Here is a 13,175-nt window from a genome sequence, read left to right on the forward strand (position 1 = left end):
TACGCCTATTTTGCTTGTTGCTCTGTGGCGTTAGTCGCCTGTTTTGGCCTCTGGCGATGTTCGCCTGTTTGCCCATTATTTCACCTGCCAGTGTCTGTCAGACGCTCCTTGTTTTGCCTAACAGGGGTTGTTAGAAACCCCTTTAGTCCTCTTTTGTTTTTCCTCTTTGTTCTGGATCGCCCTGATTGGGTAGTTTTTGGTTTGACTCTAGCCCACCATCCGTACCTCCCTCCACCCACCCTGGGTTAGTTGTTGTTTAGCTTGTTAGGCCGTCCAGAGACCGACCTTGAGGTCATTGTTAATTTTTAGTTTTCTCCTTCTCTTCCACTCAGCCTTCACTTCACTCTCCTTGCAGTCAGTCACACCTGTTGGTAATTAATCAGTCAGACACATTTCACCTGCTAGCCTCTTATTTAAGCCTCCCTCTGCCTCACTCTGGTGCTAGTCCGTCTTCTGTGATCCACCTCTTCATGCCAGTCCCTGTTTTTTGCCTTGGAAGATTTGTTTGCTCCGTCGTTTAAGGTTAGTCCTGCTAGTCTCTCTAAAAACTCTGTTCTCTGCTGTTTGTTCCTGGAGAAGCTCTGCTCTGTGCCCCAGTGTCTCCAGAGAACTGCTAACCTGACTAGCCGCCCTGGAGAAGCTCTGCTCTGTGCCTGTAGTGCTACGAGGTCTGCTAGACGAGCAGCACTAAGCTTCCCTGACCACCCAGTTATTAAGGACTCTCGCTCTGGGCCGTCAGCTCCTGCCATCATCTACACCCCTGTTCCCGTGCAGTCTTGTCTCTCTGGTCTCATCATCTAACAACCATTTCTTTCAATAAACTCACAAAGATTCCTACCTCTGTGTGTAGTGTGTTCGGGTCATCAGAACAAAACATGACACTCTGTACTAAAGATGGTTCTGCACTATCTCTTTAATTAAGGTTTAATTAACGTTTAATTTGGTTTAACTAACCAATCACAAAGGAGTTTTGGCTTTGTCATATTTGATTTCACTGAAAGCTGAGACTCTTCAAGAGTTGGTTCTCACTTCATCACACTCACAGTAAAAACATCTTCTGCACTTGTATGACCCTTACTTCATATTTAATCTGTCCTAACCTGTTTGTATCTGGTAAGTAATCACAAAGCAGGGTTGCTACTCAACCGATCCATTCTCTCAGTCGGCAGGGTACAGAGGGGTTTGCCCACCTGGTGCTCAGGTATCTTTAGAACAACAGGCCTACATGCTGCTGACGGAACAGGAGAGGCAGACCATGGGCTACTACCTGCAGGAGTATCAGCAAGGACACATTAATGTGGAACCATTGACCATGGCCCTCTTTGAGCTTTTCAACACCCATGCAAAGGTACAGGAGTTTGCTGCAACATCTGACCTGACCATTCACTGTGCTGTCTCCTAGTATGCTCTTATTTTATTGTCTCTTCTAATTTCTTACCCCATTCACAGTTGTCCATGTTGTCTGAAGTCAGGAGTTTGGTGGCCCCTCAGGATCTGGAGGTGTACGACAGGCTAGTGTTGCACCGTCAAAGAGAGGCTCATCAGGCATGGCAAGGAGGTCTAAGAGTGCTACATCCATCAGGCCATTGTAACTATGCAGCTCCTATACATGACGCAGGACAGACCACCAGTTCAATGGTAACTTCCCTCTCCATAATAATGTGAAATTCAATTCAATTCAATTCAATTTTATTTATATAGCGCCAAATCATGAAACATGTCATCTCAAGGCACTTTACAAAGTCAAGTTCAATCATATTATACAGATTGGGTCAGATTATACAGATTGGTCAAAAATGTCCTATATAAGGAAACCAGTTGATTGCATCAAAGTCCCGACAAGCAGCATTCACTCCTGGGGAAGCGTAGAGCCACAGGGAGAGTCATCTGCATTGTACATGGCTTTGCTGCAATCCCTCATACTGAGCAAGCATGAAGCGACAGTGGGAAGAAAAACCACCCATTAACGGGAAGGAAAAACCTCCGGCAGAACCGGGCTCAGTATGAACGGTCATCTGCCTCGACCGACTGGGGTTACAGACGACAGAACAGAGACACAACAAGAGAAACAAAAAAGCACAGAAGCACACATTGATCTAGTAATCTGTTCTACATTAGATGGTAGTAGCGGGTGAGCCGTCTTCTCTGGATGATGTCACAGTTAACAGAACGCCAGACCAGGTGTACCTACTATGAAGAGAAAAGAGAGAGAACAGAAAGTTAAAGCAGAAATGACAACACATAATGCATAATTGAAGAACAGTAGAACTCAATAGAGTGAGAAAATTAGATCCTGATATACTCCAGTAGCCTAAGCCTATAGCAGTAAAACTATAAAAGGTAGCTGAGAGTAACATGAGCCACTAGTTATAATTTTTGTCAAAAAGAAAAGTTTTAAGCCTAGTCTTAAAAGTAGACAGGGTGTCTGCCTCACGGACCAAAACTGGGAGTTGGTTCCACAGGAGAGGAGCCTGATAGCTAAAGGATCTGCCTCCCATTCTACTTTTAGAGACTCTAGGAACCACCAGCAGACCTGCAGTCTGAGAGCGAAGTGCTCTGTTAGGAACATACGGGGTAATCAGAGCTCTGATATATGATGGAGTTTGATTATTAAGGGCTTTATACGTTAGAAGAAGAATTTTAAATTCTATTCTTGATTTAGCAGGAAGCCAATGAAGGGAAGCTAAAATTGGAGAAATATGATCCCTCTTGTTGATTTTCATCAGAACTCTTGCCGCAGCATTTTGGATCAGCTGAAGGCTTTGAACTGCATTTTGTGGACTTCCTGATAGTAAAGAATTACAATAGTCCAGCCTTGAAGTAACAAATGCATGGACCAGTTTTTCAGCATCACTCCTGGACAGAATGTTTCTAATTTTGGCGATATTCCGGAGGTGAAAAAAGGAAACTCTGGAAACCTGTTTAATATGGGATTTAAGTGACATGTCTTGGTCAAAAATAACACCAAGATTTTTTACTTTATTACCAGAGGCCAGGTTAATGCCACCCAGATTAAGTGATTGGTTAAGAAGTTTATTTTTTGAGGACTCTGGCCCAAAGATTAAAACTTCGGTCTTGTCAGAATTTAGATGCAGGAAATTTAAAGTCATCCAGCTTTTGATGTCATCAAGACATGACTGCAGTCGAAGTAATTGATTGGATTCATCAGGATTTATGGATAAATATAGCTGAGAATCATCAGCATAACAGTGGAAATTAATCCCATGCTGTCTGATAATTTTGCCTAACGGAAGCATATATATAGTAAAGAGAATTGGTCCAAGGACTGAACCCTGTGGTACTCCACAAGTGACCCTAGAGTTTGAGGAAGATTTATTATTAACATGAACAAATTGGAATCTGTCTGACAGATAAGATTTAAACCAGCCTAATGCTTTCCCCTTAATCCCTACAGTATGTTCAAGTCTTTGTAGGAGAATATTGTGATCAACTGTATCAAATGCAGCACTGAGATCTAACAGGACAAGTATAGACACAAGACCATTATCTGAGGCCATGAGAATATCATTAGTGACCTTCACCAGAGCTGTTTCAGTGCTATGATGAGCTCTGAAGCCTGACTGAAACTCCTCAAGTAGGTCATTACTTTGTAAATGTTCACAAAGTTGATTAGCAATTACTTTCTCAAGAATTTTAGATAAGAAAAGAAGATTAGATATAGGTCTGTAATTTACTAACTCATCTTGATCAAGAGAAGGTTTCTTAAGTAAAGGTTTAATAACAGCTACTTTCAAAACCTGTGGTACATATCTATTTACTAAGGATAGATTAATCATGTCTAAAATAGGACCACTGATCAAAGGGAATATGTCCTTAAACAACTTGGTTGGGATTGGGTCTAACATGCAGGTAGAAGGTTTAGATGAAGCTAAAATTTTAGATAGCTCAGAAAGCTCTACTGCTTTTAAACAGTTCAGACACTGCGCAGGTTCTAAGGATTCCTCCAATGCTGCCTCACTTACTGAGGATGAGGTAATCATGTTTGGGAGGATGCCAATTATTTTATTTTTAATGGCATCAATTTTATTTATGAAGAATCCCATAAAATCATTACTACTAAGAGCTAAGGGAATGGATGGATCAACAGAGCTGTGGCTCTGGGTAAGTTTGGCAACTGTACTAAAGAGAAATCTAGGATTATTTTTATTCTCTTCAATTAATGATGAAAAATATGCTGCTCTAACTCTGCGGAGGGTCTTGTTATACAACAATAGTCTGTCCCTCCAGATTAAGTAGGATTCCTCTTGGTGTGTAGAGCGCCATTTTCTCTCCAATTTCCTAACATTGTGCTTCAAGGAACGCAGCTCTGAATTAAACCAAGGAGCCAGCTTCCTGTGAATAATCACCTTCTTTTTGCGTCTAATGCAGAACGCAATGAGGAAGTCAGATTGTTAGCAAAGGTATCGATTTGTGAATGGGAAGAAACAGCAATGCTGCCATCTACAGGGCATTTCTGCAATACTGAGGATATTAAAAAGGGGACAGACTCTTTAAGTTTTGATACAGCATTATCCGATAAAAATCCACTATAATGGAACCCTCTTTTGGGGGTGGAGAACTCAGTTAGATTAAACTCAAATGTTATTAAAAAATGATCAGACAGGACAGGGTTGTGAGAGAATACTGTTAATTCTTCACAATCAATGCCATATGTCAGAACAAGGTCTAAAGTATGGAGCCGAGAGTGCGTCGGTTCATGCACATTTTGAGCAAAACCAATTGAATCTAGGATAGTTTTAAAGGCTACACTAAGGTTATCACATTCAGTGTCAACATGGATGTTAAAATCACCCACTATAATAACCTTATTAGTATTTAACACCAAATCAGATAAGAAATCTGACAACTCATCCAAAAACTGAGTGTAAGGGCCTGGTGGACGATACAAAACAACAAACAGAAGAGGTTTTATTGCTTTTAGTGTTTTGATGTCATCATTGTGTGTGTGTGTTTTTAATGCATCCACTTTAGCTACCAGGTTGAGGTCTGACTTATTTGGTAGAACAAGAGAAGCTCTGAAATGGAAACACCTTTTTCAGCACTTCAACCATCATCTTGTGCTTTTACAGTTCTTACAGGATGTATTTCTGGTGGAAAATAATACTAACTTCTTATTTTTCTGAGCTGGAACATGTTATATAAATTGTCCCTTGCAGGTCTAAAAAAATATATATATATCAATACAATGTCTTGTGATCAAAAGCAACTTCAGTTAAATTCCATTCAGTTTAATTAAGTTTAATTATAGAACACCAGTTTCTAACAATTATTAGGTCATTATACAATTCAATACATTCATACTGGCAGATTTAAAATCAATAACCTACAATTCTGATCAAAATCTTAAGACCAGTTATAAATTGCAAAAACATGCTTTTTGCACTATTGGATCTTAAGAAGGCTCTAAGTGAAGTTTAATGGTGCTAAAAGAAGAAATGCAAGCAAGAGACACAAACCTATTGAGTGGGCAAACAACAATTTAACAGAAATAGGGTGTTGGGTAGCTGATCAAAAAACTCCAAAAGCCCCCTCAAAACAAAAATCAAAGTGTCAAAAAATGGACTCAGTATTTGGGTAGCTCCACCATTTGTGTTCAACACTTCAAACAGTCGTTCAGGCATGTTTGATACAAGTTTTGAAGATGGTTTCACAAAGGGCACCTGTCTGGACCTATAGTCCATTTGTGTAAACTTCCTTTTCACACCATCTCCAAAAGTTCATAATAGGATTTAGATGAGGGGAACATGCAGGAAGGCCCAAAGGAGTAATGTTGTTCTCCTGGAAGAAGTCCTTTGCCGGGCGGGTATTGTGAACTGCAACATTGTCCTGTTGAAAAACTCGGTCATTACCACACAGACGAGGGCCCTCAGTTATGATGGACACCCGCTGCAACATCTCTACAAGCCAGCTGTTGTTTGATGCCCCTGCACAACCTGAAGCTCCATTGTTCCACTAAAGGAAAAAACACCCACCAACTGTTGCATAGAGAACATTTCAGGTGGGATTTCCCTGTCATGCAAGGAATGTTGGAAGCTATCAGGGTTAAATTCTCTCTATTTTTTCGCCTTTCAGCCTTCAGCCTACAATTAGGCACTCCCAATGTATGCATTGATTATGTGTGCATTAGTAATGTGAACACCTCGGCAAAAGCAGAGTTTTTTTTGTCAGTTTGCTCTGAGAAATTTAGCATGTCAGGAACATTTGGCAAAGATCTTTGTGGCAAGGAAAAAGAAATAGCCCAGACCATGCATCATTCATTTTCTAAAACGCTTTATCCCTGCTGGGTTCATGAGGGGTGCCGGTGCCTATCTCCAGCTGTCAATGGATGAGAGGCGGGGTACAACCTGGACAGGTCGGCAGTCCATCACAGGGCAGAAATAGCCCAGACTTTTGCCCATTTTAATGTGGTATCACCAAGACCTGCTGCGCTAGGATAGCACAGGTGCCAAACGACTTATCCACGCCAGAATTTGTATCCCCTGCGTCGGACGAGAGCATTCAGCTTGAAGAATAAATCCAGTCAACTGCGCCTCATCTCCAACCTATTAGGCGTGGAAATGAAGATGTTTTACTTTTCTTAATGAAATATAGCAATTGTGTCGTTACATTATCGTTCAGTTAGTGTGAAAAAACTGAAAATGTAACACTTGTTAGTGCGATCGTAAGGGATTGCTATGTGGGTTAAAACTCGATTGATCATTCAATATAACACGTTATGAGAAAGAAAACGGCTCTGGTCATTTCCAGATGTGTCACGAAAATATTAGCTTTATGTTATTAGATTGTCACATGTCTGTCAGCTGAAACCACAAATCCACCTTCCTGAGTTTATCACAGCTGTCTGCTTGTTCGTCTTTTTTTCTTTTTCTTTTTTGGTAGCTAGACCCGAATACATAGATCATATAAAGCGGATTTCACGTGTGATCAAATGAACACTGAATAAAGGTACAGCCAGAATTATCAGATTTAATAAGAGTACCATATAGAGAAAATAAATATATTAAGAAAACAAGATATGTCGCTTTTAAAAATAGAACAATGTATTAGGATTTAAAAAAATCAATCTAATTTTATTAGAATGTGATGTTTAAAAATATTTAGACTTCACAAAGCTGGAGGTTAAAAGTTTTATTGATTTCAAGCACTCTCCCGACGCAGGGGATACAAATTATGCCAGGGATAAGTCGTTTGGCACATGTGCTATCCTAGCGCAGCAGGTCTTGGTGATACCACAATAAAATGGGCAAAAGTCTGGGCTATTTCTGCCCTGCGATGAACTGCCGACCTGTCCAGTTTATACTCTGCCTCTCGCCCATTGACAGCTGGAGATCGGCACCGGCACCCCTCATGAACCCAGCAGGGATAAGCGTGTCGGAAAACTAATGATGGATGGACTGGGCTATTTCTTTTTCCGTGCCATAAAGATTGTTGCCAACAGGCGCCAGAAAATACTATTATTGGGCTTTCTTCGTCTGGAAACAAATGTTTACAACCCTTTACGGGTGCAGTCATGATGAAGTGGTAGAACGTGCTCAGCTGACAATACAGCGATCTGATTGGCTGAGCAGCAAAAAATCGAATCACGTGACCTCTTGGACCGGAGCGCAACAGTTTAGATTTTTTATCAGCAATAACTTATTAATGTGCAAGTGAAAATGTGGGAACATTGGTGTTTTGAGATCACTGCTATGTGTAGCAACTTATCCCGGTGGAAGAAAGTTGCCCCCTGACAGTTCATAGAAAAAGTCATCCTACAGATTCTGGCCCACGGCCTAATACAAGAGAGGGTTAGTGTTCATTACTATTTATGTTATATAAAAATCACAGGATTGCAGGAGCATTGACATATCTAACTAATTTGGCCACAAATGACAGTGGACACTGAAACTAATGTCACAATCCTAACGATTTTGTGTTTTGGTTTTTTGCTTCTGTTTTTCTTTGGGATAATTTGCTTGTTGTCATGTTGTTTAGGTCTTGCCTTATTCAATTCATGTCCTTCTCCCTTGACTAAGAACCTGGCCTTTGCTAAAATGATTTCCCACTCCATGTGTCTTATACTCTTGCCTCCTGATGCCATGTTGTAAGTTTTTATTTTTTTATAAACCATCATTCTGCTCATCCAAACCTTCTGGTCTGCATTTGAATCCTACTCCAAAAAAAAACACTCTTGACGGGAAAATCCAGCAAAAATATGACCTACCAAAAGAAGTTAAACGCTCACTCTTTTTAAGTATTTTTCATGGGAGGCAAAGAAAATTATGTGCCATTCTGAGATTCTATGGTAAACTTACCGGCAAGCTGAAGTCTCGCAGTATGTGTGCGTTCACAAACACACAAGAATCCATCTTGTCAAGACTCCCTGTGCTAACAGCGGCCTCGAGGCTTCATGTGCTGACCCCCGACTTCTGTGCTGCTGCTTTCACCAGTCTCAAGACAAACTGTGCGGTTGGTGCCTGGGTCAACTTCTACAACTCCTCGATCGAAGTTCTAGCCTTTCCTACATGGGACTCTCTTCAGCTGCTTCACATTCTCTGCTTATCCACTCCCTGCATTCAATGCCTTTCTCCACTATTCCTTCTGTATTTAAGCTCCTGGTCTAGCTTTGATATTTGCTTTATTCTTCTCTTGCAACAATTAGTCAACATTATAAAAAATGTAAATGCTCATTACGTCCGTTGTCGCTGGTCTTCATCCAGCTGTAGCTAAGTCGTGATCACGCCCCTCAGCCCTAGAGATGGTTAACTTTACAGCATTACATTGAAATGTTTAATGTGGCTTCTTGTGCAGCCACTAGATGGCAACAGAACACATCAATTGTTAATACTGTACAGCACTTTAGCACAGCTAATAAGTTAAATTCTCAAATACTGTACAATAAATTTGGTTCCACAATAGAGCAGTTACACTGTCACCATAAAACATACAATTATCTACTATTTTGGCCTGAAAATCACTGTTAGCACAGTCTGTTATATATTGCTATCATGGAAACCATAGGTTAATCCCGTTATCTCGACTGTAAATAACACAGTGGAGATAACGGGACACACTACACAGTTTTTATTTTCCCCTTTACAAATACATTATGGTCCAAAATCTTTTATTTAAAATGTTGCTTTATCATCTTTGTTATATTCTATTTCATTAATCAACCAAATGTTTAACTTTATGTTGAAATATAATACCAAACAAAATGAACTGATGACAATACCATTTGTATAATTTAGTAAAACATTTTCTAACTTAAACACAAACCCTCTCACTTTCTGAGCAAAATTTAAATCAGTTCTTTTGTAGCGAATAATAATAATAGTAATAATGAACTAACCAAAAATTGGCATTAGATTCCTGAATTATTATCTGCTGATTGGGTAATATTATTAAGCATTAGAACGGCAAAAATAAACTCCTTTCCCTCTCTTTTTTTCCCCACTATGGGGAGGCCGCCCCGAAATGAATAATTAGCTCGTTTTTAATATTGATGCTGGAAATATTGCCTAATTGAAGTGAACAAGCCTTACTGTAAACATCCTAATCTGCTCCCCTTTTTTACACTAGGCTATAGTTTAAAATCTTTTAAACCTTAAGCAACGTTAAAAGCTTGAAGGTTGAAATATTGTTTTAAAAACATTTTATAGTAAAAAAAATCTATTAAAAAACTATTAAAACTATTAAAAATAAACTAATTCAGTTAAGTTTAACGTATTTTATGGAGGATCATTTATAAAGCTAATAAAGGAGAGTGAAAACGAGAGGTAATAAAGAGGTGTAAAGAGGTAACAAAGGTGTGTAGACAAGAACAGGTGAGTCAAAATATTTTCACAAGCAATTAAAGTGATGATGAAGGTCATATAAAAAATAATTGCGACTAATCGAAAAAATTATCAATAGATTAGTCGACAAATAAACATAATCGTTAGTTGCATCCCTATTGCTTATTGTCCTGTTATTTCCTCATGCCATTTTGTATTTTTTTTTTTCATATACCATTACTCTGCTCCTACCTGCATTTGGACCCTTGTCAAAAAAAAAAAAAAACACACTTGACAACATTATGGGTTTAGACTGTTCAGACATTTGGGTGTTGGTCAAATTTTTTGGGTGTTGGTCACTACGTTTGACTTAAAGGTGCATAGCCACGTTATTTGACTTTTTTAAATTTATACGTCAGTAGCTCACTCTGGCTGCCTACAAAGTTTTTATGAAAGATTATCATGTCCTACTCGTGTATTAGTTGTTATTTTGGTGTTTTATGCTTTATTTCTGCTCAGTTTGTTAGTAAATAAAGCCTTTCGTGTTTATTTACAATTTTTACGGAAGTACTTAAAACAAGGAAGTGGCTAATGGCTTTTAGCATCTCCAGGCGAAACAATGAAAAATGTTCCAAGATCCAGTGAAAAAAAACGCAAAAAATTTTATAATTTCAAGAGGGAAAAGGCTGGAATGTCGCTGGGAATACAGTATCAATATTGGTGCTCGCTGAAGCAGAAGCTAAAGCTGCCGATTGCACAGATGTGACCGCAGAGTAGATTGACGTCAGTAAATGTTCTGATATGAGGCTCTTAAAGTTGCTGTGAGATTGTTTTATTTAATTAATAACGGTTGGTTTTTGATCATGCCGAGTTGCTGATTCACTGTGAGGCATTTTAAAGAGTCAGGCTCGGTCTGGCATTGTTTAATTTTGATTTATTAATTAAGCAAACCGGCATTATGATAGTTCTATGATACTGTTGCTATGTTTTATATCTGCTAATCGCACCCAGCATTAGGGCTATATTTATCCACAAAAAGGACCATCAAAACATTATCAGGATGGAAGCTTGGTGTATATAACCTTATTTTGTCATGATCAGATGGTTTTTGGTCTTTTTTAAGCATATAATGTGGATATATACCTTTAAATCTTTCTATTGTCTTCTGCAGTGTTAGCTCATTGGCATTAGCCTTTGACAAAGTACAGCTTCCTGGGTCATGTCAGAGACCACAGTATGTTGTATTAATGATCACTTTTAGACCTCATCCATCTACAGAGACCTCATTCTGCTTGTTCACAGTCTGGGTATGATGGACATTCTTTTCCACCAGGGCTTGTTGAAGTCTCTCATTTTGATTAACACTTGTATTTAACCGGTGTACTCATTAAATATTTCACTAAACAGCAATGTTACTGCTATTGTTTTCACCGTGCCCCGTCTACGCTGAAACACCCTCGGTGGACCCAGCTCGTTTTACCCAGTCAGGCGACCCCCACTTACTTATTACCTTGAATGTTGGACGCATAAAACAGACAAGTATACTTTTAGTTATATTTTATCTACGTAAAGACAGAGAAACAGTTACAGTCACACCAGCGCTGATGGGCTCCTGATCGGCAGGAAGCCCCGATTGCTCATCACACAAACATTATATAGGTATCTAATTACACACCCATACAAGGGCTGTACACATCCAAACTGTGACATCAACAGAGAAACTGTGTCACCTCCGGGGTGGTAACTGATAGATATGTGCCAATCTTTTGGGTCAGTGCCATCTAAGTGTGCCATACAGTTCTGGGATAAACAGCTCGTTCCACTTGACCTCGTTGATATCCTAACATATTATATATATATATATATATATATATATATATATATATATATATATATATATATATATATATATATATATATATATATATATAAATATATATATAAATATAAATATTAGGGCTGGGCAAGTTAACGCGTTAATTTCGCGTTAACTCATTAGACTATTAACGGCGATATTTTCTTTAACGCGCATTAACGCATGTTGCTCACATGCTTTTATTTTGTGAAGGTCTGTTGCTGCGGTGTAGGGGTTTGAATCAGAACAGTAGGTGGCGATAATGCGGCAATAACCTCGCTGTCAGCCAAACCTCGGATTCAGAGGAAGAAAGGTGCTGGCCGGAAAAAATCTAAGCCGACATTCGGAAGGCGGTGTTTCCCGCAGGAATTTGCTTAGGCGAGGCGGTGAGTTGGCGAACGGAACAAGTTTTGTGCGGAGCGGAGCGGGGGTCTGCATCGACGTCGTCGGTGAAGTCGCTTCTCGTTTCAAAGTATCCATGTGTTTTTGCCTGTTTTTCCCTGCCATTCACTATATGCACGCGAGAAAGCAACAACAAAAAACCGCGTGTCAACGTCAAATAAACGCAAGCATATCGAGTTAGCAAGCATTTCAGTTTAAAGTTCTTCCAGCATGGAATATGACAGAAACAAGTTAGTTGTAACCACTGCCAAGTTAAACTTTGGTATTGAACATAAAATGGTAATGCTGCTCCCTGCTGTTACCTCAGAAATTGCCTGTTTTTGGTAGATTTTTTCCCCATAAAGAGAATTCCCTGTCAGTGGCAATAAGCTTTAATTTATTATTATTGCTATTTTTTGTTTTACATGTTTAAGTTGAGCTTTACACTAAATATGTGTTACTGATAAGTGCTACAAATGTTACAACACTTTTGTTCATATGGCAGCAGAACATTAAAAGTGCTCTTTACACTACTTTTGAATTCATTCTTGGAGTTTGTAAATACAATGCGATTAATCAGGGCGGTTAATCGCGATTAAATATTTTAATCGTTGCCCAGCCCTAATATATATATATATATAATATAAAATAAAAGGCCCAACTTCAAGGTAGTAATAGAACACATTCTTTTTTTGTTCTTGCAGCTTCCTTTTTATTGACAGTAGACTGACAGGAAAGGGGTGGAAGAAGGGGAGAGACATGCGGCAAAGGACCGCAGGTTGGCTTCGAACCTGGGTCGTCCACGTAGAGGACTATAGGCCTCCAAACATGGGTCGTGCTACCTGCTACGCCACGAGCACGCCTGTAATAGCACACATTCTTTGGTTTTCCAGTAATTAAAACAAGAAAATTAGTGTATTCTTTATGCTCCTAAAACACCATCTGGGCACCCCTTGTTTAAAGGAATGTTCAGCCCCACTTTGAAAACTGCTGCTGTGTGGCAATGAATTGGTAAGACTTAAAGCCTTAAATTATTCAACGATTTGTTCAAGGACTCATTATGTCATCCTGTGGTCTGAGGCACGTCCATCTGGCTTCAACTTTAAGTAGTCTAAAGTAGACCATATGCCTTTTTCTTCACATTTATACATGCAGCACAATGG

General features: G+C 39.3%; 1 protein-coding gene across 6 annotated transcripts in view; it reads left to right on the plus strand.

Moving 5' to 3' along the window:
* whrnb (whirlin b) overlaps nt 1–13,175 on the plus strand; it is a 203,028-nt gene that overhangs the window by 142,890 nt on the left and 46,963 nt on the right. For all 6 annotated transcript variants that reach the window (XR_004932165.1, XR_004932166.1, XM_036144712.1 and 3 more), the window contains 2 exons: nt 1,163–1,348; nt 1,450–1,638. Coding sequence is in view for 4 of the 6 variants with exons in the window: in XM_036144712.1 (XP_036000605.1) it covers nt 1,163–1,348; nt 1,450–1,638 (375 nt within the window). In the remaining 2 variants the exon portion in view is untranslated. The remainder of the gene's footprint in view (nt 1–1,162; nt 1,349–1,449; nt 1,639–13,175) is intronic.

This window comes from Fundulus heteroclitus, chromosome 12 (assembly GCF_011125445.2).
Source record: "Fundulus heteroclitus isolate FHET01 chromosome 12, MU-UCD_Fhet_4.1, whole genome shotgun sequence".
Classification (NCBI taxonomy): domain Eukaryota; kingdom Metazoa; phylum Chordata; class Actinopteri; order Cyprinodontiformes; family Fundulidae; genus Fundulus; species Fundulus heteroclitus.